General features: G+C 38.0%; 1 protein-coding gene across 1 annotated transcript in view; it reads left to right on the plus strand.

Annotated features, from left to right (window-relative positions):
- The first annotated feature begins 296 nt into the window (after positions 1–296).
- The window catches only part of LOC108041703 (angiopoietin-2), a 188,026-nt gene continuing 162,725 nt past the window's right edge, over positions 297–25,597 (plus strand). The window contains exons 1-3 of the mRNA XM_044456621.1: positions 297–422; positions 7,080–8,081; positions 8,143–8,446. Coding sequence (XP_044312556.1) covers positions 391–422; positions 7,080–8,081; positions 8,143–8,446 — 1,338 coding nt within the window. The 5' untranslated portion in view covers positions 297–390. The remainder of the gene's footprint in view (positions 423–7,079; positions 8,082–8,142; positions 8,447–25,597) is intronic.

Here is a 25,597-nt window from a genome sequence, read left to right on the forward strand (position 1 = left end):
ACTTGTGTTTCACCTTCGACAGCGTATTTGGAGCGTAAACGCTCAGGAGTCAGATAGTTCGATCATGCATGCGCTGCTTTAAGTGCCATCCTCGACTGATGACATAAATTATGTGAAATTTATTCGCGGATCGTCTCCGTTCTTTCCGCCTATTTGCTAAATGTTGCCTTGATTTTTGCCTCCGTATAAGTCCTACATTGCTCTCTTCGTATAAGTTGTTTCTTTTTATTGGCTCTTTAAAGGTTCGTTGGACGCCGAGTATGTCCCAAGTCGTGCGACAGCGGGACGAACTTCGTCGGAGCGAGTCGCCACTGCCCTCGAGACACGATACGCGAATTCGCATCAGGAAGCGGACTAGCGGAGGAGGAATTTTTCGGCGCCGCTTCCAATATGTTGAAGCCCGATAGGTGTCAGAATCTTAGGTCAGTTAAGCTGACCATTTTATTTTTGAAGTTGTAACTTTTGAAGCATAGTGTAAGTTAATTAAGAGCAAAAGCACAAAAATGTTCTCTCTTCGAAGTCGCCCGTCTTCGCCAACTTTCGTTAAGCTAGGCTCTAAGTAATTAAAATTTTAGCCATCAAGTATTCGGGTTTTTAATATTTAGAAAACTATCTAAATTTTCAAACCGCTTCACAAGAAAGGTAAAAAGTTAGAGGCCAGTAACTATAGAGGTATATCTAGGTTGTCAGCTATCCCTAAGCTTTTTGAAAAAATGTTTACTCCCCATTTGCAGCACCATTGTAGATCAACAACCAGTCATTCTCGCATACTAATGTATGCAGATGATGTTAAATTATCCCTGCAATATATGGTGCTTCCTGATTTAAGACTTACAAACCGACTTAGATAACTTTGAAAACTGGTGAGGGAATAAACAGCTTTGAATCCGAGCTGCTTACTTTCATCTCGTCAATCAGAAATTGGAAGCTATGTGGCAACTCTTTGATTAGAATTACTCTTATAAACGATAGTGGCGTTTAAAGTTTTGTGATCATATTTCGTCCATGGTTAATAAAGTCAGAGGCATGCTTGGTTTTATCAAAAAAATTCTATGATTCTGGAGTATGGGTCTCCTGTCTAGAGTCCACAATATAGAATACATATTGACCACATTAAATCAGTAAAAAAAACTTTATACTTTTTGTGTTACGTCACCTTAAATGGGAGGCAAATCTTATCTTACCTCCTTATTCTAGTAGACTACAGTTAATTACTTTACCCTGAAAATCAGAGCTCGCATAATAAGTATTTACATTCATATATATTCTTTTGTAGGCCTATTTCAGTACTTGACTTAACACCGTGATTTTAGGGTGTCTTATTAAACATAAACAATCACTCGCAGACGCCTGCTAAAAAGCTCTTTCGTTTTAATAATTACAAAATTCCATACAATAAGCCCTAGCTATACTTTATTTCCGAAGTTGAACAGAACAAGCATCACCAAAATCTTGTGGACAGTCGGTGTCATGGAAAACCATGGATATTTGTCCACAATAAGGTGACCATATTTGTCAAGGTTTATTGATAATTGGCATGATAAGAATATCAATATGGTTCTCATTTTTAAAATGACTTGGATAGCAATGCCAGTATTTCCGACATTGGAGCTTCCGAATCCACCTTGTTTTGGTTGATCAACTTTTAGCGCCAGCTTTTCCCAAAACATACTTTGAACGTGTTTCTTTTTTTCCGAAACCATGAATTTGTCGCCTTGTTTCATAGTTTCCACTTTTTTATGTCAATTTTGTATGCGGCATGGAGTATAAATTCAAAAAATGTAATCCAGCAATGTTGTGGATTTACACCTTATTTTAAATTGTCCAAAATAGGAACAAACTGAAGACACTTAAAATGTTTGTTTCCAGGAAAAAACCTTTGGTGTCGCTTTGCATATGGGGCAAGCTTGGAAAGATTTTTTTTCCGTTTAGGCATTAAGTACTTTGCCATCAATTACAGTGCAGACTGAACTTTACATACAAGCATTGCTAATTTTTTAGGATTAGTTTGGGTGTAATTAAATTTTGTATTTCAGCTTGTATCTGTAAGTGCTCTCTCTTAATATTGATTCTTTTAAAAACTCCAGTTTAAACGGATGACAAAATCGTATACTCTGAGGAGTATCATTATACCATAAAACATTGCCTGATGAATCTATTAGGCGAAGAGGCGCAACTGTCGTAGCGAAGAGTGACGAATCAGCTTGATATGACTGGCATTCAGTATATGCCTGATTGAAACTCGCTTGTCCCTCTCTTTTCAACAAGCCATAGCTTAAAATCAATTCAGCAGATAGGAAATTTGTGTGCTAATCGTTCATTGTCGCTGCAATAAATCCCGCTTGATCAGCTACTATCCGAGCTATGGTATGATCCAAAAGATCCTGAAGGGAAACTTTCGCCACGGTTTCCGTTATATCAATATTGGCGAGTATATCCTTTTTTTTCGGCTACTTCTTTATAATTTGGATAAATATCTGCCTTCCTGCCCTTTGTGTCCCCTTGATCAAGTATTAAAGCCAAAGCCTCCTCTGCCGAAGAACGCACAGGCTGCTCAACGGGCTTGCTTACCAGTTTCCTGAACATTTTGGCTTTTGCTGGATTTACCGCTAGTAATTTCAATATAACAGCAAGATCGTTGTCTTCGAGCAGCTATGCCTGCAGCTTGAATCAGCAAACCAACATTATGCTTTTGGGCCGCTGAGAGATAATTAGCTATATTTCTTTTCCCTCTTGCACCTTTTAACCAAAATGATAGTTTTTAGACATCCAGTGGTTTTTTTCTTTGATTTTGCTTTGCTTTCATTTCCAATCCAATTCAAGCTAAGATTGCTTTCCATCCACTTTGAATATTTTGTTAAAAGCTTTTCTCTTGCCTTTTCGTCATTTTTGCAATAAATTGAGGAAAAATTGGTTTTGTCTTTTAAAACGCTTTGATTTTCTTCAAAAATAATGGGATCAATTTACTTGCTAGCAAAAGTGAATACAGCGTCTTCTTTTTCTCGAAGACCCTTTTGCGTATGCCACACCTTCAGTAGAGCTGCGTTTTTGATCAAGAGAGTGGTTCCTAAAGCCTGGTGGCTCAGGTCGACGAAAACTGAACGCCAGTCATGACAAAGAGCGAGAGGCAAACAGCTGGCGTTCACGTTTCGTCAACGTTTTTTTTCACCTTGGTCCTCAGATCGTCGAAAAAAATACCAGAAAATTGCTTAGCGTTGCCAGTCTGCGGAAATGAACTTTGGTGAACCCTAGCGAAAAGATTAACAAATTTAAGCCTAGTATCCAGATCAACAAACGATTACGCTAGCGTAAAAACTTTAATCCTTCCAGTGTGACCAAAATTTTGAGAGTTCATCAGATTTAAGCGTGCTACGGTCATACTGTCAATCAGCTGGGTTTGTTGACAAGCAGTTAAAATTCAAATATCGTATTTGCGGGAAAGAGCCTTTAAAATATATTATCAAATACCTTGGCAAGACAAGTCTGCCGCTGTACAAAGAAATTAAAAAACAATACAATTTAAATTTAACAGTTGTTTTTTTTAATTTACTGATAATTATTTGCTAATTTAAAGTTCATAGCTGCACTTTTATTTTGTTTTTTCGTACATTCTGGACCTAAAAAACATTTTGCTCTGACAAGAGGCACCCCAGATAGTATCAATGTTATTTTGTCCTCACATGTAAACACCTGCAATCAACTTTTGTGAGTTTTTTGAGTTTTTCCCTCCATTTCTTATAATGATCAGTGAGAAGCGCACGCCAAAAGATTAAATTTTTTAATCTTTTCGCTAGGGTTGACCCAAAGTTCATTTCCGCAGACTGGCAACGCTATGGAATTTTGTGGTATTTTTTCGTCGATCAGGGGACCGACGTGAAAAAAAGGCCTGACGAAAAGTGAACGCCAGCTGTTTGCATCTCGCTCTCTCTCATGACTGGCGTACGGTTTTCGTCGATCTGGATACTAGGCTTTAATCTTTTGGCGTGCGCTTCTCACTGAACATTATATGAAATGGAGGGAAAAACTCAAAAAACTCGCAAAAGTCGATTGCAGGAGTTTCCATGTGAGGACAAAATAACATTAATACTATCTGGGGTGCCTCTTGTGAGAGCAAAATGTTTTTTAGGTCAAGAATGTACGAAAAAACACAATAAAAGTGCAGCTATGAACTTCAAATTATAAAATAATTATCAGTAAATAAAAAAAAACAACTGCTAAATTTAAATTGTATTGTTTTTTAATTTCTTTGTACAGCGGCAGTTTTGTCTTGCCAAGGTAGTTGATAATATCTTTTAAAAGCTCTTTCCCGCAAATACGATATTTGAATTACAACTGCTTGTGAACAAACCCAGCTGACTGACAGTACGACCATAGCACGCTTAATTCTGACGAACTCTCGAAAGTTTGGTCACACTGGAAAGATTAAAGTTTTTACGCCAGCGTACTCGTTTGTCGATCTGAGTACTAGGCTTTACCAAACAGTTCGATGATTTCTTAATACATTAAAAAAAATCGGCATACATTTAAAAAATACATTCGTTCCACAAAATCGGCCAAATTCCCCATAGTGCCCTGGTTCTGTGCACATAATTGTATTATTGTTGTGACTTAATTAGGGATGTCAAATATTTTTAAAATATCGTATCGCTGATAAATTTTCCATAAGAAAAATATTGATATGATATTTAATATATCGCCAAAAATATCGATATATCAGATATTTTTGATTTTTTTTTCAGTTGAATTTCAAAAATTTTAGCCGCGTAAATAAGCTAACAACAAAGAAACAAGACTTTTGCCCTAAAATTAAAGTAAAAGCATTAAAAAAATATAAAAAATAAAATACGTTTTGCTACATTTGTTATTTTATTAGTTTCATAGGTCTTTGCTTATGGATTTTAAAAATACTCTTTCCGTTATGTGGCCGCATGAACGGCTGCGTGTGTCGAAGACAACGCACTTAATAGCCGACGCTAACCGCTCTGACGACACTGAGCTACCCGAGTACCAGAATTCCACCGGATTAGAGAGCAGCCGTGGCACTCAAATTTTTGTATTGTGTACTCTTATTTTTGAGTTGTGTACTCTAATTTGAGCGCAATTTTGAGTATTCATATGAAATGGCATTGAATGAATGTGTGTGCAAAACGGAATGAGTCAATGAATGAAGCATAGAATTGACTGAATACTCAGTATACAATTTGTGCGCCGCTTTGTCATGATGATGCATTTATTGATTTCATCGAAGTCCAAAAAGCTACAACCTTAATAAATCCAAATAGACAAGGAAATAAACTGTTATTGTAACACAATTGTAATTTTTTCAGATAGTTTTGATTGCCTTAGTTGGTGGACCGACCATAAAAAAATGTTCCCCGGGTCTTGAAGCACGAAAAAAAGCCTATTTTCGTGAATTTTTTAAAAGATCTTACGACAATTTCACAAATTTCATTTATTGTACATTAATGTTTATGGTTTGACCAACATTGTGTAAAAATTTGAACCAAAATGTTTTAAAATTGAGCCGTTGAGGCAGGCTTTAACTTGACCTCATAAAAAATTGTGTCCTTGCGGTAGGCAAAATATCTTCGTCAATTTTTATCTGAAATCAAAAAACCAAAATTATTCTGATAGTGTATGTGTCTCGCTTGTCCTCTACGAGCCATTTTTTTTTAAAATTAAAAATTGAATTTTTTGTAGCGCTTTTCATAAAAAGTGTCATTTTTTACGTAAATTTGGCCATATTTTAGCTTATAAAAAGAGTTGTAATTAAAAATTTAAAAATTCCCTCCGTTAAGGACAAGAGAATTATGTCTAAAAGAAGTGTGCAAAAGCAGAAGTGTATCGGTGCAATAGTTTTTGAGAAATCGTGACTACCGACTTCAAAAAAGTGGTTTTGAGAAAAACGCGTTTAAAGTGCCGCATCTGCCCGACGCCAGAGCCCGAATTGCCCGTTGTGACGTTCGACGCTCTGGGCTTTAAATTTCTCCCATTCCTACAGTTTTGCTTCGATCGACTTGAAATTTTCAGACAACATTCCTGAAACTTTGTACTATTGTATAAAAAAGTTTGAAAAAAATGAATTTTTTGAAGTGTCAAGACCCGGATAACCCCTTAAGACTAGTTGTAAGATTTTTTGTATACCAGCAACTAGCGCGGCTTCTGAGAGAGCGTTTTCTGATGCCAGAAACTTAATTACTGAAAAACGCTGCAGTGTATCAAAAAATCCAGAAAGCATAAATAAAATTATGTTTCTACATTCTAATATAAATAATATTTATAAAGGAAAAATTAATAATTAGTTTTTAAACGAAATATACATACATGAAATGAAAATAAACATTGTATTATTGTCTCTTATTTAATTTCGCACTAGTAAATACAGCTCACGTAAAGGAAACAATGCGTCATTCATCGCACTCACTATTTTTACCCGGTTCTTTCGGCATTCAATTCGCTCTCTCTATGTGTGAGTTCGATGAGTTGAATTCATACAACTCATTGGCAGATGAATGTCTCATAAGTCGTTTTGAATGCGGCCGTGCAGCCCTTTACACCGGATCGCTGTCCCAGTCGGTGTAAGGCATGCTTATGTACATGCGAGAAAGATATGCAAGTATCAAACAATATCGAAAAAAAACTATCGATATTTTGATATTTGGCTAAAAAAATATTACGATATAAATATTTTTTTTTTTTGCAAAAAATATCGGTATATTGATATTTTGATATATTTTTGACATCCATAGACTTAATGTCTTCCTACTCTAACATCGCGGATTTAAAAGAGATCGATGTTACCAAAAATCAGTCATTCTTGACTTTGGGACTAAGATAAGCCGCTTATCCTGTTGTTGGTCTAGTTTCAGCTTGCAATAAAGAAGCTTGTGATTGTATTCAGCTATCCATCCATCTCTTCTCTCGAATAAAACTATTAGATCAGTAAAACAATCGATGTTTTCAACAAAAATCGTTGATCTGGTGTATAGCTGCATTACCTATAAGTTTATTAACTAATTCAATATTATACAAGTAATTTCATGTTTATTCATCTCCCTTTGCTCTTTTACTTATTTCAGAGAACAACAATTAATAAATATATTTGAAATTATTATAACCACTCTGGAAGGAAAACTTAATCGCATCGATCGTCTCGATAAAACAGTTGATCTTATAATGAAAAATATGGATGCGCTGCAAAATCAGGTAGTAAAAAATATAGAAAAAACGGATTTAATTATTTTTCAGCTGGACAATATAGAGAAAACGATTTCCAATGGTGTGCCTAAAATACGTGCACAATTCTTGGACGTTATAAACCAAACTACCAAGCTGGAACAAAACTCGTCAAAATTACTCAACGAACGAATAGTAAAGATTGATCGTAAAGTCATTGATATAGATAATAAGCTAGAATGCCTTAAGGTGCAAATAGATAATAATTATTTGCAAGTTGAAGACTTTAACGGCGAGGCTAGTGAAAAGAAGCCCGTCACAATTAATGTAAACGACATTACAAAAGCGTTGAGTTCTGAAGCCATGACACATATGTCATCCGAATTAAGGGATCTTCGCGAGTCAGCTGACAACATTGATAAAAAGTTACAATTCCACATAAATGTTGTGTCTGAAAATATTGGGATAATGATGAATATGATGCATGAGATACATTTTGCTGTAGTCGATAATAACAAACAGTTTCAAATTTTAAATGCCACAACAGCGGCGTCACCGTTGAAATCAAGCAAACTTGAAGTTTTAGTTAAACAAATACGACCAATGGTTTCTGAAAAAATTGATGAAGTTTGGGACGTCGTGGTCGACACAAAATCAACTGTGGATTATCTGCTTCCCAAGTCCGCGGCTCTTCTAACACAAACTCAACGACAAGAGCGAGCAATTGATGAAATCCATCAAGATCTTAAAACGAAAACCAACTTGATTATCAATAACTTAGATAAGGTGGAAAAACGATTAAAAAAACAGGAAAATTATGTTCAAATATTAGCTAAACTACCTGAGCCACCTGAGCTTATTGCAGACAAAAAAATCGACAGTATATTGAAATATGACTTAAATAGGTAAATTCATTATTTAAAAAAATGTTTTTGTTTCATATTTTCTAACTAATTTTTTTTTAAGCCACTCTTTAATTGATGAAACATTTAAAAGGGCGAATTTGTCGTCGTCATTCTCTTACGTTCAACCTACCATTGTGAACACTATTTCACCCACTCTATTTACTTCCTCAACTGGAGATTTAATGCTGGATCAATTACATTCCACGCCAATAAGCCCCATCATCACTTACAGCACCGGAGCTTTAATCAATGGGTCAAAATCAGCTATTCGGAAAGATGGAATTATTTTTCCAAGCATAAAAAAAAAGCCAGCGATTATCAACACCACCATCGCCAATGATATTTTAACCCTAAAGGATATTAAGGTTAGTTTTTAATAGGGCCGTAAGTCCAAAAAATGTTGACTTCGGTTTTGTTCAGAACTAGAATTTAAATATTATTCATTAGAGCTTCGGCCTAGAAACTAAGAGAAGGCGTAAAGGGGTCACGAAAGGCATTTTTCGGTTCCAGTTCTTAACTAAAAAGAATGCATTTTCAAGCTTAAGGAGGGAAACCAGTTTAGAAGTCTGAAATTAAGTGTTTTTCGTGACTTTTTTTTGTAAGTGTATAATAACTCAAATTTGTTTAAACTAGTAGCAGTTTATTTCTGTTTTGAACTACACTTTCAAATTTTGGTAAGTCATTTCCGCCGGAATTGGGGGAGTTAGAGGCTGGTGTCCATTGACGATCGCCATCAGAGTTGACCCCTTTTCGGGCATCCTGGAGGTCGCAGTTTTTATCTGAAATCATTAATTTAACGTATTTTCTAAGAATATGACCCAAACTCTGACCGAAATTGTTGAAAATTTAATGTTTTGGAGGTGTTTGGAAAAATTGTCATGTTTTTATATCATCACCTTTCTTACATAAAAAAATGTATTTCAGTTTATAATATCATTCAGAGTTTGGTTCATATTTTTCGGACTTGAATAAGGAATATTCACATAAATTTTCAGTTCGATTCGTCAATAACTTTCCGAGCTAGGATGACCGCAAGTTGAAAAAAAGTCGTTTCGAGAAAAACGCATTTGAAAAATGCACTCGTTCTGAGTGCTCATATCATCGGAACTAATTTGAATTTCGTTTTGAAACTTAAGCAACATATTCTTGAATAGTTGTTCTAACAATTTATGCAATATATAAAAAATCGATGTTTTGAACCATCTAAACTGGTTTCCCCCCTTAATTGGACCGTAACACCAATAAACTTTGATATTGGTCACGGAAACGAGATATACAGAGAACGAGAGCGAGTGGGATCTTAACGCCGATTAAGTCCGATAATAGGCACCTCTTAACGGGATAGTCAGAGAAAGTTATAGATCGGGAGCGTAACAACTTTAAGTTTTGTCGTGCAAAAACTCTCCAACGATCTTCGATTCCTTAGAAAGAATTTCAGTTAGGTAGAGAAAGAACGTGCCATTCCAACAGCGTCGAGCGACGGAGAGCAAAAAAAAGAAACTTGAAATGAGGGAGATAGAAAACCATAAATACAAACCAAGCCCTTACCTAATTGTGTAAAATTATTTGATGTTGAATGTGTTTAATAAACTTAAAATCTGCACTGAGGATCTGCTATTGTTTGAAAGTTTAAAAGTTTGCCTTACGAGAGAAAAAGGATTCTTTAACAGACTTTATGGTTGAGCTTATGTGAGTTTGAGTGTATAACCACTCTGTAGGCAATTCTTTGGTTGTTAACATGGAGCTGAAGTCACTTTTCGATTTCTGGAAGTCCAAAGATCGCCCGTTCGCCCTGAAAATGTAGCAATGTGTTATTAAGACGCTTTGTAAGTTAGTTCAAACGTCTTGTAGTAATTGGCGTTAGTAGGTTCTAAGACTTTAATTAAATGGAACGAACATGGCGATCAGGTCCAGCCGTTGAATCTGACTAACTGTAATTCTAGACGAAAAAAATTACGTGCATTCGGATGAGAATGGAACCTTAGGGTGTTTCAGGATTCGGGCTGGATTCGTTGGTGTGTCGGACTTACTTTCTTTAATTTTGCATGTTATCCCTCCAGATACAAGCCGGAGTTCATAGTACGAAGCTTTTGAGCAGAAGAAGTGCATATATCATATATAAGGATCGGACATCGACGGGCATGAAGGTAATATTTCTTTCGTATCGGCTGACCTGGACATAGCGCCTCGTGTCCCGAATCATGCAATTTACAATAGCCGTGTGTTCGTTTTTCGAACACCTTGGTATACCGTCTTATAAGCATTATTACATTGAAGGACATTCATTCTATTCCACCTCGGAAAGTTGAGCTTCCACGCAAAATTGTCCTTGTCAACAGCTCCTTAGTCAATGCTACGGCGGTGTTTTCCGTTCTCCCGTATTTTTTGTTCAAAGCTCAGTGTTTATTCTTGTATTCGACTGCTACAAGATATTCATATATTTTGGGCACAAGTCAAAAGACAATATTCAATCTAACATTAACTCCCACAAGGAAGCCATCTTGGTCCGCCTCTTTTTACATTATTTATTATCCTCCTTCCCTCGTTTTTGGTGTTGTTTAAAGGTGTTTAAACGAATTCTATGACCCTTATATCACTAAGACTTTATTTATTTTGCTAGTCCATCCGATTCTGGAATAAGTAGAACAAATGTTTCTACTTTTTTCTTTTCGGCGCCTAATCTGGTGTGCAAATCTTATCTTACCTTTTATTCTAGTAGGCAATTGTTAATTAATTTAATTTAGTATGGGGGGAATTCGCATTTGTAAAACACTCTGCGAATCTCTTAGAATATCGGCGCGTAGTGTAGGAAACCGATGGCATGACCAACATGTTTCCCCAGTCACAGATGACAAAAGCTTTTGAGCGTTCACATCGCTCAGAGTAGCTAAAAGCTAAGACTTCCTAGGAACGCCGTTAAAGGTAGGGCCGGGGACGCCAGATGCACAAGATTTGGAAAAAATTAAATTCACTGAGGTTCAATTAATAAATAATCAATAATAAGATACAATATCAAATTAACGAAATTTGTACTACTGTCAATCAAATTCTGAAGCCGGTAAAAAATTCCGAAATTGATACAGGACACCTAACTCGGAATAGGATGATTGCACTGGAGCTGCAAAATGTAATACTAGCCGTAGTCATTGCTAAAGTCAATATTGTGAGCTGATATTAGATCATGCAGACCTGGAAAATGTATGGATGGATGAGACCATCGAAATATTACAAACCGTTAAATAGCGGATAAATTCATACAGTCAAAAACGGCTTCATAGCACCGGGGGTCACGTTTTGCCAACTGGCTCTAAGAAGATCGTGCGCCCAAGAACTCCACGCATGAGGGACAGCGCACTGCGACGCCCAGCAGAGTGAATTACATCACTTACGTCACTTACGATCGACCGGCTCGCATGAGTGTAAACAACGGCAACTACGTCCATATACGTAGTAATCATGACACAGCCCCAGAAAAGGCTCCAAGAGTAGACAGCTCGCCCTCCCTGAACATAACCGTGAAACACGACATCCTTAGTCTTCCATACCTATACTGATTAAGTGAACGTAATTTGGAATATATTAAAATGTTAGGGGAGGATGTAAACAACTATCGACTATATCATATGGCGCTTATTGCAGGAACAATATGTTGCGCGTTGATCTGCGTCAGCGAATCACCAGGGCCAGGAGATCTGCGCTCCAATTAAGAGAAGTGATTGCCCACATAGGATCGGCCAAGGGCGGCTTCATTCCTGAGGGGGAGTAGTTTACTAAGTCAACCGGGAGACGGCGATGAACGAATGTCCGAAGACCGACACCGGCCAAACTACATAGCCGGCGAACATAGCATATTTGCGTGGCCGCTATGAAGTTCCATTCCTGTTAGCTTTAAGTTCAGTTCATTTTGAATACCCAAATAATAAAGAACACAAGTTTTCTTACTAAAAAAAATTCCGGCAAGCCGCCACCATAATCTACCTAATTTATCATTACGCGGGATCACCCCGGCGTCCTAAAGCTGAAGAACAATCGGCCAACCGACCACCTTTAATTGTAACCACTACGAGTGACCACCCCAACAATACATTACATACATAATTTTGGTTATTTTGCACATTGTTATACCCTTTATGTAAAGAGTGGCAAAGTTTGTTGAAAGTATATATAATATTAAAACCCTGCATCATTAAGGTAAAATTTTGTTTTTATGAGCCATACTAGTCTTTTAGTACTTAAGCTGTCTGGATGAAACTTTTGCAAACTTTTCTGTTGTAATATCTGCAAAAAAAGACGTCGACCGGAAGACTATGTCATATAGTTCCCATCGGAACAATCGGGAAAAGAGAGTTAAAAAAATGATTGCTTCGTTTTTTCTAAACATACATATACAGATACATTTCGAGGTATTGTCAATTTTTATACTTTCCGAAAGTTGGTTATAATTTTAATCATATAGATTCCGTCAGTCTGACCGGTTCAGACAGCTAAATCATATTGCTCCTATTTGAACAATAGGAAAACTAAATGAAAACAAATATAGCTTCGTTGTTTCTAAGCGTTTACGGATACAGTATGTGGAAACTACTATCTTGCATTGTCAGAATTACGGATTTAATTTTATGTAAACAAAACTATACGATTGTAAATTAAAAAAAAAACGACACTGCTTAAAAGTTTTTAGTCCACGTCCGTCACACGCATATAAATCGAAATATTTCTTTAAAGAAGATCTATCTGTTCTTGTTCAGCTTTTAGTGTAACGACCGATTTTATCCAATGCGCAAACAAAAGTAATGATGAAGAAATAAAAAGGCCATGACATGGACAACATTTTGGGCTGTTGGAAACGCTTTGCGGTCTTTAAATTTAACAAAAGCACTTGTAATATAAGTCATGTGATTCAAAGAGTTGTAGCTAAGGAAACTACTAAATGGAAAGTTGAAAATTATCAAGCTTTAAAATGATTGCAGATATAAGATTGGATAAATACAATGATTCAGCTAGGATTCTAGTTTTTGGAAGTATTTTAAATTTCCTTTTAGGAAAATCTTGTTAACCGGCTGTCCCCAATGAAAGGATTGAAAAAACTGCGTAAAATAAAAATAAATTTCGGACGTAATGAAACCTTTTAAGAGAACCTAAAAACTAATAGAGGCGATAAGTATCCCACTCTGCACTGGAGCATTTACTCAAAAAATGACTCCGCCTCTCAAGTCAAAAAAAATTCAGACATGATTTACTCGAACCTTTTTTTTAAGATGAAAGTTAACACTTTACTCACGCAGGGCTTTAAATATGCACATATATTCCTAATTTGGATTCAATAGCCAAGTCTGTCTGCCCTTTTTTTTATCTTTCGGTCCGATGCAAAAACGGACTACCCTGCAGTTTTTGGGCTTGTTGTCCTGATTTTTGTGTTTACATTAGCTGGACCCAGCTTAGTTTATGTAAAAAGGACCGCGGCGCAATTGAATTATAATAATGAACTTCTACTGGAGTGGGGAAGCTAATTGGGATTCTGCATGAAAGCTGAGTAATGGGTTCCCAGGTAAGAATTGTTTATAAGAAATTGTTTATGACTCGGGTAAGGCGGCTGGCCTCTTGAGCTAGATAGTGTTCTCAGCTAAGAATTGTTTAATAATGATTTGTTTATAACTTGGGTAAGGAGGCTGGGATCTTGAGCTGGATAGCTTGCACACTCGAGGCGCCTCGGCGAAATGCTTGAACAAGGCATAGTGTGACATATATTTGTATGAAAAAATTTGAGAAGACTCTTGAAATATAAAACGAAGTTTTATTCGTTTCAATCGAATATTTCTTTCCTTCCCAAAAAAGTCCTCAGAAAAATCAATTTTTTGAAGCTTTTAAAGCAGGCTCCTCCCTTAAGAAGACAAAATGTTGATTTAACAACGTGAGGGAAAATGTATTGTAAATGCGATAAAAAATACCATACATTTTAAAGCAACATATCGGGGGCCAACTCTAGACGTAGGTGAAAATAATATTTACAACTTACTCGCCGCAGTAAAAATAGCGGTACCAAAAGTAGTGGTGCTAGCCAGCAACGGGCAGTGTGGCATCTTTCGAGCACTTCTTGATTCGCAATCTCAGATAAATTTGATCTCTGACATGATGGCACCATGCTATCACTAAATCGCCACAGTAAGCAAAGAAGGTTTTAGAGACAATTGAGAAATAAGCTCGAGCTAATGTGCCAGTGAAGTCACTGAACAATTAATTTTCCCAACAAATTGCACCCTTTGTCCTTCTTCACATCATCGCCTTTTAACAATCTCATTCATTAAATTCGTCATGCTAAAATTTTCAAAAGACTCAATGGTGGCAGACCCGAACTTTGCTAAGCCAAGAAAATAAGATATGCCTATTGCTAGAACTCGTTGGCGCTCCCAAATCAAAACACAAAATTTGGACAATTTTGAATCCACAAGAAAACGTTGCTTAGCAACAGAGGTTCCATGTAGAAAAAAATTTCAAGGATTTATTGAATTCTTAAAGAATTGAACAAAATATTGCTCCCATAAGGTTTTATGCTACGAAAGTGTTGTTGAAGCAATGAGCACATCTTGAAAGGAATTGGCACAAAGAGCACTGTCACCGTCGTTGTAGTTGTGTAGTTGTATAGTGTAGTTTGATGAACCAAAAGGATCGCTATGCCACAGGACACAAAAAAGTCACGGCCCCAAGATTACCAAGCGGGTAGGCTGTTTTGAGTTGGAACAAATCTTTGAAATTGAATAAAAACCTCATTTGAGACAAAAGCAGCTGGAAATACACATCAACAAAAAAACACGACCTTAAACGTGGTAAGTGGAAGTTTGTATAAAAACAATTTAAAACATTGACTTAAACCGAACACCGAGAGTACGCTTATTGACTTTTAATTTGAAAATATAGTTTTTGCGGACAATAGTCAGAACACCTATCTGTGAAACACTAAAGAAGCCAGTTTCGAATAGTTTCATCTAAAAACCACATCCATCTGTGAATCACTAAGAACACCAGTTTCTAAGAAAGTTTTATTAAAAAAAAGTGAATTAATTAAAATTTTTTCAAACTTGCACGCGTTGGGTGAAAAATTGTGTGTATTGGAGAAGCTGAGTGCAAACAAAATTTTTTAGGATTGCAGATAGAAATATGACTTGCATGAGCTTTTTAGGGTATTATGTTTACACTATAGATCGACTTTTCTAAAACTTCAAGTTTTAAAAACGATTAATACTAACTTCATTAGCCAAAATTCGAAATTTTTTTTTTCCTAACTTGTATTTCTTGTACTTCTCGCAAATCGTGCCATACTATAAACGTATGCGCCCTCAGTCGGTTAAGTGGTGGTCCCTAAGACGCCTCACAAAATTTAATAAAGATGCTTTAAACGTGTTCAGCAATTTATTTTTTTTATGAAATTTGTTTGGGGAAACCTGTGCTTCTTCGGAAAGCACAATTTTTCTAAAAAATTATACAGTATTTAAACTTATTCGTCATATCTGTTAAATTTAACGTTTTCTTTGCAGTTAAAAACATTTAAAATCGTTTCCAATCTTACAACGTTTTGAATAGTAATTCCTGTGATTCATGTTGATGCACGCGGGTTTCAGATCGAACTATGTTATTTTTGCATTATGCACGGATTTGTTTCGATCAAACTAATTGTCAGTCAAAACATCAGATACATCATAACAACAAGCATATATGTTGCCGCCATAATTTAAATTTATTTTTGATTTCTTTATGTTATTTATAAGCACTCGTCGAGATATCGTTGTAAGGAATATCGATCTCATTTACGTTGTTAAGAACCATCTCAAAAAATGACAGAAGCGAAATTAGAGAAGGAAAAAAGACAAAGTTTTTAAGCGTGCTCCGCAACGCAAACTGTAATACACATCGATTCGGAAGCTAAAATTTAAATAAAGTTAATTTTAAACACATATTTACTGCTCTCCATCTGTGCTTGCGAGTTAGTAGTGCGGGCTGCTGAAAAAACAATTTAGTTTCGCTCTCAACATGCTTAAAAACTTTGTGAGCAAGCGGTTGCCGTTATAACTGTACAATTACAAAGCGACGCATTTCCAATTAGCCAGAATATTGTGAAATCGCGATCGCATCCCTTTCTTGAACGTAAGGTGAGTAAACCGTAATACCTAAACGGAGCCAACAAATAACAGAAATTACGCACAGAACTACGCCAAGTTCACATAACCCTAAAAAGTGAATTGAGATGAGCGAAGAAGTGTGTAGAATATATAAGAAAAAAACGATAGGAACTGAGGATGGCTGGGTTCAATGCGACAGTTGTGACAGTTGGTACCACTTTCGCTGCGCAGGTGTCAGCTACGACGTCGAGGATACCGATTGGAATTGTGACCTGTGTCGCGAAATGGTGAAGGATAAGCTTCTACTTCCTAGCCTAGTTCCGGAAGTAATGAGCACGCTGAAAATGTTCTTCAGCAGACCCGAGCACATCCTGGAGAGGATGATCGACAAGGTGAGGAAGCTACCGCCACCCAAAGAAAAATTGGAATCAATAATAGAGTACGCGCTCGCAGTACGCAACATATGCGCCACGACAGAAGCTTGCAGCCTACAAGCGCACTTAAACAACCCAATGTTAGTGAAGGAGCTTGTAGACAAGCTTCCAAGTAACTACAAACTAAACTGGGCGATGCACCCCCGCGACGAATCGGTCCCTCCCATTAAAGCTTTCAGCGACTGGCTCTACAAAATAGCGCAGGCGGCGTCGACTGTCGTGACACTATTTTCTCACAGGACTAGTTCTGTGAATACCCATAATAGCTGCGCAGCCAGTTCAAGCCAGGGATCTACAGTCCAGCAACAGCCTAATCGAAAGTGCATTGCATGCGAGTCCACAAATCATTGGGTAACACAATGCGAACAATTTAAAACCAGCGCGGTAGAAAAGAGATGGCAAATCGCTAAAGCCGGAAAGGCCTGCTTTCGATGCTTAAAGGTTCATCGAAACAATTGTCGACCAAAGGAGTGCGGAGTAAATGGTTGTACAAGAAAACATCACCCTCTACTCCAGTCGGAAAGTGTTCCCAATACAGCCAACGAAGCGAGAAATCAAAGACATGTAAGCACACACCATGGCGACGTAGAAGGAAACCAGTTCTTCCGAATAGTTCCCGTAACTCTACATTACGCTGACAATAAATCGAAATTTTCGCTTTTCTGGATAAAGGATCATCTGTTACCCTAATAGACACATCAATTTTTGACAAGCTCGATATAAAAGGTATACCGTCACCGATTTGTTTACAGTGGACTGGAGAAACAACCCAATTCGAAAATACATCCGTGCAAGCATCAATCCAAATCTCAGGCGTTAGCTCAGAAACACGTTACTGGCTCAACAACGTTCATACTGTCAAAAACATTGCACTGCCAAAGCAAACCGTTGATATGGATGAGTTGCGCAGTAAGTATAGCTATCTAAAGGACCTGCCATTAGAGACCTACTCCGCGCAGCCAATGTTAGTAATTAGAACAACAAATTTGAAAATAGCCGTTCCTCGCAGGATCCGAAAAGGCAAGTGGAACGACCCAATAGCTTCAAAGTGCATGTTAGGGTGGACCATCCAGGGATCGGCAAACTCAAACCGTCACGTATCTATACACCACTGCGATTGCAACTGGCAAAAGCTTCACGATGAAGTAAAGGAGCATTTCAACCTCGAGTCAATTAAAAAAAAAAAAAAAAAAAAACTCCTTTAAGCGATTACAAACGAGCAGTCGAAATCCTAGATTGCCAATACAAATGTGGAAAATACGACGTTGGGCTTCTTTGGCGGAATGATTTTCAAAAACTTCCCGAGAGTCGCATTACCGCTCTAAAGCGCCTACAATGCATGAGAACCAGAATTCTGAGGAAACCGGACCTGTTTACGAAAATCGACGACCAAATCAAAAATCTTCTTACCAAAGGATACGCCAAGCAATTGTCTGACGAGGAGGAGGAGAAAGAAGAAACTCTCACCTGGTACTTACCCATATTTATAGCCCTAAATCCGAATAAGCCAGGAAAAATAAGGCTGGTCTGGGATGCGGCAGCAAAAACAAATGGGATGTGCCTCAACGACCTTCTGTTAAGCGGACCGGACTGCTTAAACCCACTTATCGACGTTCTTATAGCCCTCAGAGTCGGAAAAGTCGCCGTAAGTGGCGACATCGCCGAAATGTTCCACAGGATCAACATTCGCCATGAAGACATGCATTCCCAGCACTTTCTTTGGTATGATGCCAGCCAAAATAAGATAAACACCTACGTCATGCATGCAATGACTTTTGGAATTAGTTGCGCACCATTCATAGCCCACTACGTGCGCGACAAAAATGCCTTAGTCCACCAGCAGCAATTCCCATTAGCCTTGGATGCGATTCAGCGTGCGCACTATGTCGACGACTTCATCGACAGTTTGAGTGATGAACAGAAAGCCATCGAAGTATCCAGCCAAGTAAGAGGGGTCCAATCGAAAGGCGGATTCGAAATTCGAAACTGGGCGTCAAATTCCAGTACAGTTCTCTCGTATCTTAAGAACGATGGAGACCCAAAAAAACAGGAGGCAGTGCAGTTCGGCGCTACAGAAAAGGTTTTGGGTATGTACTGGGACCCACATAAAGACGTATTTAAGTTTATTTGCAGATTTTCAAGACTTAAGCGAGACGTCCTCACCGATCCTGCAGTCCCAACGAAAAGAGAAGTCCTTCAGGTTCTCATGTCGATCTTCGACCCTTTAGGCCTGCTGTCATGTCATACGATCGGATTAAAAATCCTTCTGCATAAAATCTGGCGTGGTACCAAGAGCTGCCAGAATCATTGTCGGAGGACTGGAATCAATGGAAGCTGCTACTGCCTCAAGTGGCAACAATTAATATTCCGAGATGCTACTCCCCAATGATATCTGCAGAACCCCGATGGCTAGCGAGCATGCTTATTCCGCTGCTTGCTACCTCTGAATATCACAAAAAGACGAGGTGGACGTACTGCTAGTGGCCGCGAAAAGCAAAGTGGCGCCACTAAAGCCATTATCTATTCCGCGCATGGAGCTCCAAGCCGCCGTGATGAGCTGACGCTTAGCAAAAAAAATCGTCAACGTACGTAATCTTCGAGTCGACGATCTTACGTTCTGGTGATGTATCCTAGCAACTTTCAACAATTTGTGATGCACAGAATGGGCGAAGTCCTGGAGACCACTCGAGTGGATCAATGGCGATGGATCCCATTAAAGCTCAACGTCGCAGACGGGGCAACGAAGGTCATCAAAAATCCTTGTGTGGACACATAGCTTTACGGACCCGAGTTTCTGAAAAGGGAACCCAGTAACTGGCCAACAGTTCCGTCACGGGCAACGGAGATCGGTACGACCGAACTACGTAGACATGTCTTTGTAACCCGTGCGAATAAAGTCTGGAATATTTTTCGGATTGGCGGCGCCTGTACAGAGCCGTTGCCAACATGTCCCTAAATATCCAGCGACTACAAGCTAAATGCCAAAGGACGGACATGCCGACAGCAGTGACCGAATTTTACGTCAAAGAAGCACAGACCCTTCTATACAAGGAAGCACAGAGGCTGGAGTTCGCGAACGAAATCCATTCATTAAGTTGTAAAAAGACAATATATGGACGACTACGGAATCCTTCGCACTAAAAGTCCAGTGAATGCAGTCGGATATACTATGGACGCGATAATATGTAAAAATCGTAGCGCAATGCCACAGCCTCCACAAATTGCCGCGGTTCCAAAAGCTAGGTTGGCAAGTTTTGAAAAACCATTTACATGCACCAGCGTCGATTATTTTGGGCCTATCCTAGTCAACGTTGGAAGACGCAAAGAGAAGAGTGGGTTGCGCTGTTTACCTGCTTAACCCTGCGTGCAGTCCACTTTGAGATCGCTCACAGCCTCGATACAAGCTCCTGTGTGATGTGTTTCACATGGCACTTCGTGGGACACCAAGAGAAATTTATTCCGATAATGACACTAATTTTTAAGGCCACGGAAAAGACATTGCGAGAGGAGCTGATCTAGATCGACTTAGATAAAATCGCAATCAAGTTAAATGGCATTAAATGGCTTTTTAACCCACCAGGAGCCCCCCATATGGGCGGTGCTTGGGAAAGATAAGTCCGCACTACCAAAACAGTCCTAAAAAACATCTGCCCGAATTACTCATTTAACGACAAAAGCCTGAGGTGTGCTCTAATGGAAGCACAGTTCATCATTAGCTCACGTCCCTTAACTTTCGTCAGCCTGGACTCCGAGGACGACTGTGCGTTGACTCCGAACCACCTGCTAATGGGTTCACCGAATGGTTACAAACCGATCAAGGAAGAAAAGATTAACCTAAGATGTCATTGGAGCGAGGTAAAACTCTTTGGAGATCGCTTTTGGCAACGCTGGGTGAAGGAGTTTACACCAGTGCTCACTAGACGCACTAAATGGTTTGAAAAGTGTCCCCCAATATCAGTTGGAAGCGTGGTCATTATCATCGATGAAAACTTGCCTAGAAATCTATTGCTTAAAGGACGCGTGATCAACACGTTTCCTGCCAAGGACGGACAAATTCGTCGAGCCACTATTAAAACGCAGCATGGAGTTCTCGATCGACCAGCTACGAAGATGCGGTTCTAGATGTTGGCTTAGAAGATGGTACCTGACCACCCTAGGATCAATTACAGGAGGGGGAATGTTGCCGCCATAATTTAAATTTATTTTTGATTTCTTTATGTTATATAAACATCGAGATATCGTTGTAAGGAATATCGATCTCATTTACGTTGTTAAGAACCATCTCAAAAAATGACAGAAGCGAAATAAGAGAAGGAAAAAAGACAAAGTTTTTAAGCGTGCTCCGCAACGCAAACTGTAATACACATCGATTCGGAAGCTGAAATTTAAATAAAGTTAATTTTAAACACATATTTATTGCTCTCCTTCTTTGCTTACGAGTTAGTAGTGTGGGCTGCTGTAAAAACAATTTAGTTTCGCTCTCAACAATATATGTATCTTAAGAAACAACAACATAAATGGGCTGACAATTAGGAAATCTTGTAGTTTTTAACAGTTTTGCCTTAATCACTGAAAAACGCTAACAGACGCTGCTTGAAATTATAAAAGGAACAAGTAGAATTATCAAAGAACTAATCAAAGAGGAATGAAGAAAAAGTATTTATTAGTTTTTTTTAGTTTTATATAAAAGTGTAATTAAAGGTCGTTAAAAATGGACTAAAACATCATCGAAAAGTGCAAATGATTCGTTAATATTTCCAAAAATTATGTTTAAGTTCATTTATTAGTGCGCTTCAATAAGAAATATTTCCTGTTTCAATCACATTTAGGTTATCTATGCTATCTTCATCACGTTAAACAAGAGAACGCCAAGATCGTTAACAAGAGTTGTTCTATCCAAAGAGCTGCCACTTAACGTGTAAGTCTATATCGGATTGGCCCGATAAAAAGTCATTAGCTTGCACTTGGAACCGTTTAAACTTAGTTAATTATCTCGGCATCAGTTTTGAAAATTATCTAGATCGGATTGTAAGTCTAAATGGCAGGAATTATCCTTATACTGCAGGCATAACTTAACATCATCTGTGTACATAAGTTCGCGAGAATGACTTATAATTGATGGTCCCTTGTGGGATACACCGGAGGTAACACGGAGAATTTTAGAAATTGAATTTTTAAAAAGGACCCTTTGTGACCTGTTGATCTAAGAAGATCAACTGGAAAACCTAACAGATCATGTTTTTGAACTAGAAGTAAGTGATTTACAGAGTTTTTGAAAACTTCTATTGAAGCCCTTTATAACAAATGTAGTAAGCTCTAAAAGGTTTGTGATTGTGGATCTACGTTTAATAAATCCGTGTTGACACGGAGAAATGATTGATCTACAAAGGTGCTGCAAATGAGGAGTAATGATTTTTTCAAAAAGCTTGGGAATAGCAATAGCTAAGCACGCACCCTGGAATAACATCGGGCCCTGGCGAACAGGCTTAATACGAAGAAGATCCAAAAGAAGAGAACTTTCTGTTAAAGTGGGACAGAATATGCGGTTTGACTTGGATATGGTGTAAGAATAAGGCTGTGAGGAATAATCTAAAATAGAGTATGTCGTTTGAAAAAATTGGGCAAATAAATCGGCTATTACCTGATCTGTGGTTGCCGTCATTTTTTCGAAGGACAGCGGGGAAGGATATGTTAACGAAGTTATAAAACTGTTTCGGGTCGTGAGAGAACTGAACCTGACAACTATTATAACACTGAGCATTAAGTACAGTAAATCTTGACCGAGCACTTAAATATCTAGTTAAAACAGATTGAAAACCGGTACTTTTATATTTTCTAAAAAGTCTGGACTTTACATTTCTTAAGTTTGTCAACTCTTTTCTAAACCAAGGGCATTTATTGGAAATTGACGGATAGTGCCACGGAACACAGGAATTAAAAAATGAGTTAATTGCAGAGTAAAAAACATGAACTGCATCGGACATATTATTGCATAAGTAAAGATCAGACCAATTAAAGCCAGAAATAAAATTGTTTAGCCTCTGAAAGTCTGCCTTGCAAAAACAATGTATTCCTTTGGTTGATTTTTCGGATTTTTCTTCTAAAACTGAGTGGTGTTACTCTAGGCAGAAACACACCTTCAGGATTTGATACAAAACGCAAACCAAGTAGGCGAACTAGTGAATTTCGAACATGGTTTGCTTGAGATTAGGATATGTCAAGCAGGCCCTCAATAAAATCATGTTGTGCTTTAGGTAGTGAGACACTCGATCCATCCTCAGTGGACCAAGTAATTCCAGTTATATTAAAATCATCTAGAACTACCAACCGATCCCTATCGGTAAGCTTATTTGCAACTGACTTAATAACAGAAAAGTGATTTAAATAATCAGGAAGTTCAAACAACGGCGGAATATATGAGCAAGTTATAAGTTATGTATATAGAGCTACCAGGAGCTTTACACAAATAAACTCAATGGTATTGAATTCCTTTAAAAATAACTTCTCTGACGGGAGGTTTGAATCAACTCCAATAAAGACTCCACCTCCCCGTCTAGAGGGACGATCGAATGTTTTGCTAAGTCTGATTCTAGGAAGATTTTAAATAAAACAGCTACTGTAAGGGCTGTGAAAAAAAGACCGACCTTTCCAAATTTTTTCGAACTCAGGTATACAAAAGATTCTACTAAAATTAAAAATTAAAAATATTTTAATAAACAATAAACTTATTATAATCGTTGTTATAATTTAAGATGGCAGTTAACGAAATTTTTCCCATTATTGCCATACTTGATCATTTGGGAATGTGGTTATGAGCTTGTGATTACCATGATCCCATTATTTAGATAGATTATCGAAAGAGGTTGAAAGGTTATTTTATTGAACTTTTTTGTGAACCGATGTAATCGAGCTGTTTTGGTAATGGAAAAATCAAAGGACTGTTCGAGTAAACTCGTGCTACTTATATATGTTGATAAATAACTTCAAATGCATCGTAAATTACGAGTCTGGGACATCTTTACAGCAAATGCAGTTCTTTCAAAAAAGTGAGAAAAATTATAAAAAGATATAAAAACAACTGAAAGGCGGGTTTGAAGAGAATGCGGCACATACACCAACAAGCAGAACCGAGGAACTAGCGGAAGCATATGGAATAGAATATACTTGGAGGCTGTTCATTGGACTGGTGGCACCCAACATCACTGCCCAGATTGAGAAGCTTTAAGAAGGAATTCCTGAAGTACTACAGGACAGCGGACCGCGAAGAAAGAACAATGGAAAGTGCCACATTATGATAAAATTCACCAGGCTTACGGAGAAGAACAAATTAAAGTGTATTTACCGAAACAGTTGCCTAGAATTCCAATTCCCAAGATTATGGAATTTGCACGATTCACTGCTGTCCCCAAAACAATAGTGCAAGAAACTAAAAGGGCGAAATGGGATCAGAGCGGGTACCCAGGACCCAGACCACCGACAGGCAACCCGCAACAGAAATAAAATTCAATGGTCGACGTGTACCTGCACAAGTAAATGTAGGCAACCGAGGAGTACGCGGTGCCATCGATACCGAGGTCACGAGAGTATTTTGAATCGCCAGACCCGGAGAACGTTATCAAGGAGTCGACTGACGAACGGCACAAACAGAACAATAATAGAGGGTCTGGAGATTCCGATACGGCTCGGAACCAGGCAAAAACCGCTATAATACTAATCCTCGACGAGGTGACCAGCTTCTAGAGCTACACTTCCTGGAGAATATAACGCCACAAAACGGTAAACGGGAAATAAAGAGTTCTGGCAGCAACAACTGTCAACGCATGCATACAAGCGGTACAAGACGTCGAAGCAAGTGGAATACGAATAATACAAGTAATATGAATAATACGAGTTGGCCTATTCAACGAAACCACACCCGTCTCAGGAATGTAAAAAAAAACAACAAAAACTATGCAATCGTATTAGGGAAACAAGGGTGTTTATTGTTTTGTATTATTTATTAATATTGAAGTTTTGGATCGAACTCGAGGTCGCGTTTATTATATTTAATTTACTCTATAACACAACGTTTTCACTAAGCTTTCATCACACTTGCACCCGGCTATGATAGAACTAGCTAGTTACGTCTGCACGGTGCCTCAGGCTCATCAGCTATCTACATTCTATGGACACAGAGCGTCAAAAACTTTTCTATGTTAAGATCAGCAAAGCTTTGTAATTGGCAATTGCCATACATCATTGGTGTTTGCTACATAGATGGAGTTCTATAGTGCGTGAAAATTCAGTGTATAATGTCAGTTGAAAACGATCCGCTTAAATCAAATTGCTGAATTTATGGTGAGCTCTTCCTTATTAGTTTTTGTGTTGGATTTAACGACTTTTGAAATTAATACATTTATTGAAATTTTGACATCTGCAACTCGGACACACACATGTTGACCCTTACTATCCGTCCAATGTGTCACCTTATCTTGCATTTGTATGGGCATTTTTCCATTTCGAGTGTTGTTGCAGGCCTGTTAATATTCCATGGTCTATTGCGTGTGTGTTTGAGTCGCTGAAACAGCTAGCTATGTTCAGGTAAAGATTTTATTTGTTACGGCTCTGGATCTAGTTGTGCGACTAGTGGTTCTCCATTAAATAAATGACCTGGCGTGGGAGCTGCAATATTATTAGGATCATCTGATTTTTGTGTTAATGATCGAGAGCTAAGTACTGCCTCGACGTTGGTGATCACTGTCCTTAACTGATCAAAGGTGAGGTCATCAGGTAGCACATTTTAAGCAATTGTGTTTTTGCTGGCCGTACTGCCGCTTTCCATATTCTACCAAAGTAAGAACACTGCTATGTATGCCTTATCAGGTCGTTTGCCTCCCACTTTGTGATGTATTCAAATGTATTTTCAAAAACAATAGCCGTCAACGTAATTTGAATAAAGTGCATATTTTGTGCATGTCATATACTCAGC

Source organism: Drosophila rhopaloa, unplaced genomic scaffold (genome assembly GCF_018152115.1).
Source record: "Drosophila rhopaloa isolate 14029-0021.01 unplaced genomic scaffold, ASM1815211v1 contig_133, whole genome shotgun sequence".
NCBI lineage: Eukaryota > Metazoa > Arthropoda > Insecta > Diptera > Drosophilidae > Drosophila > Drosophila rhopaloa.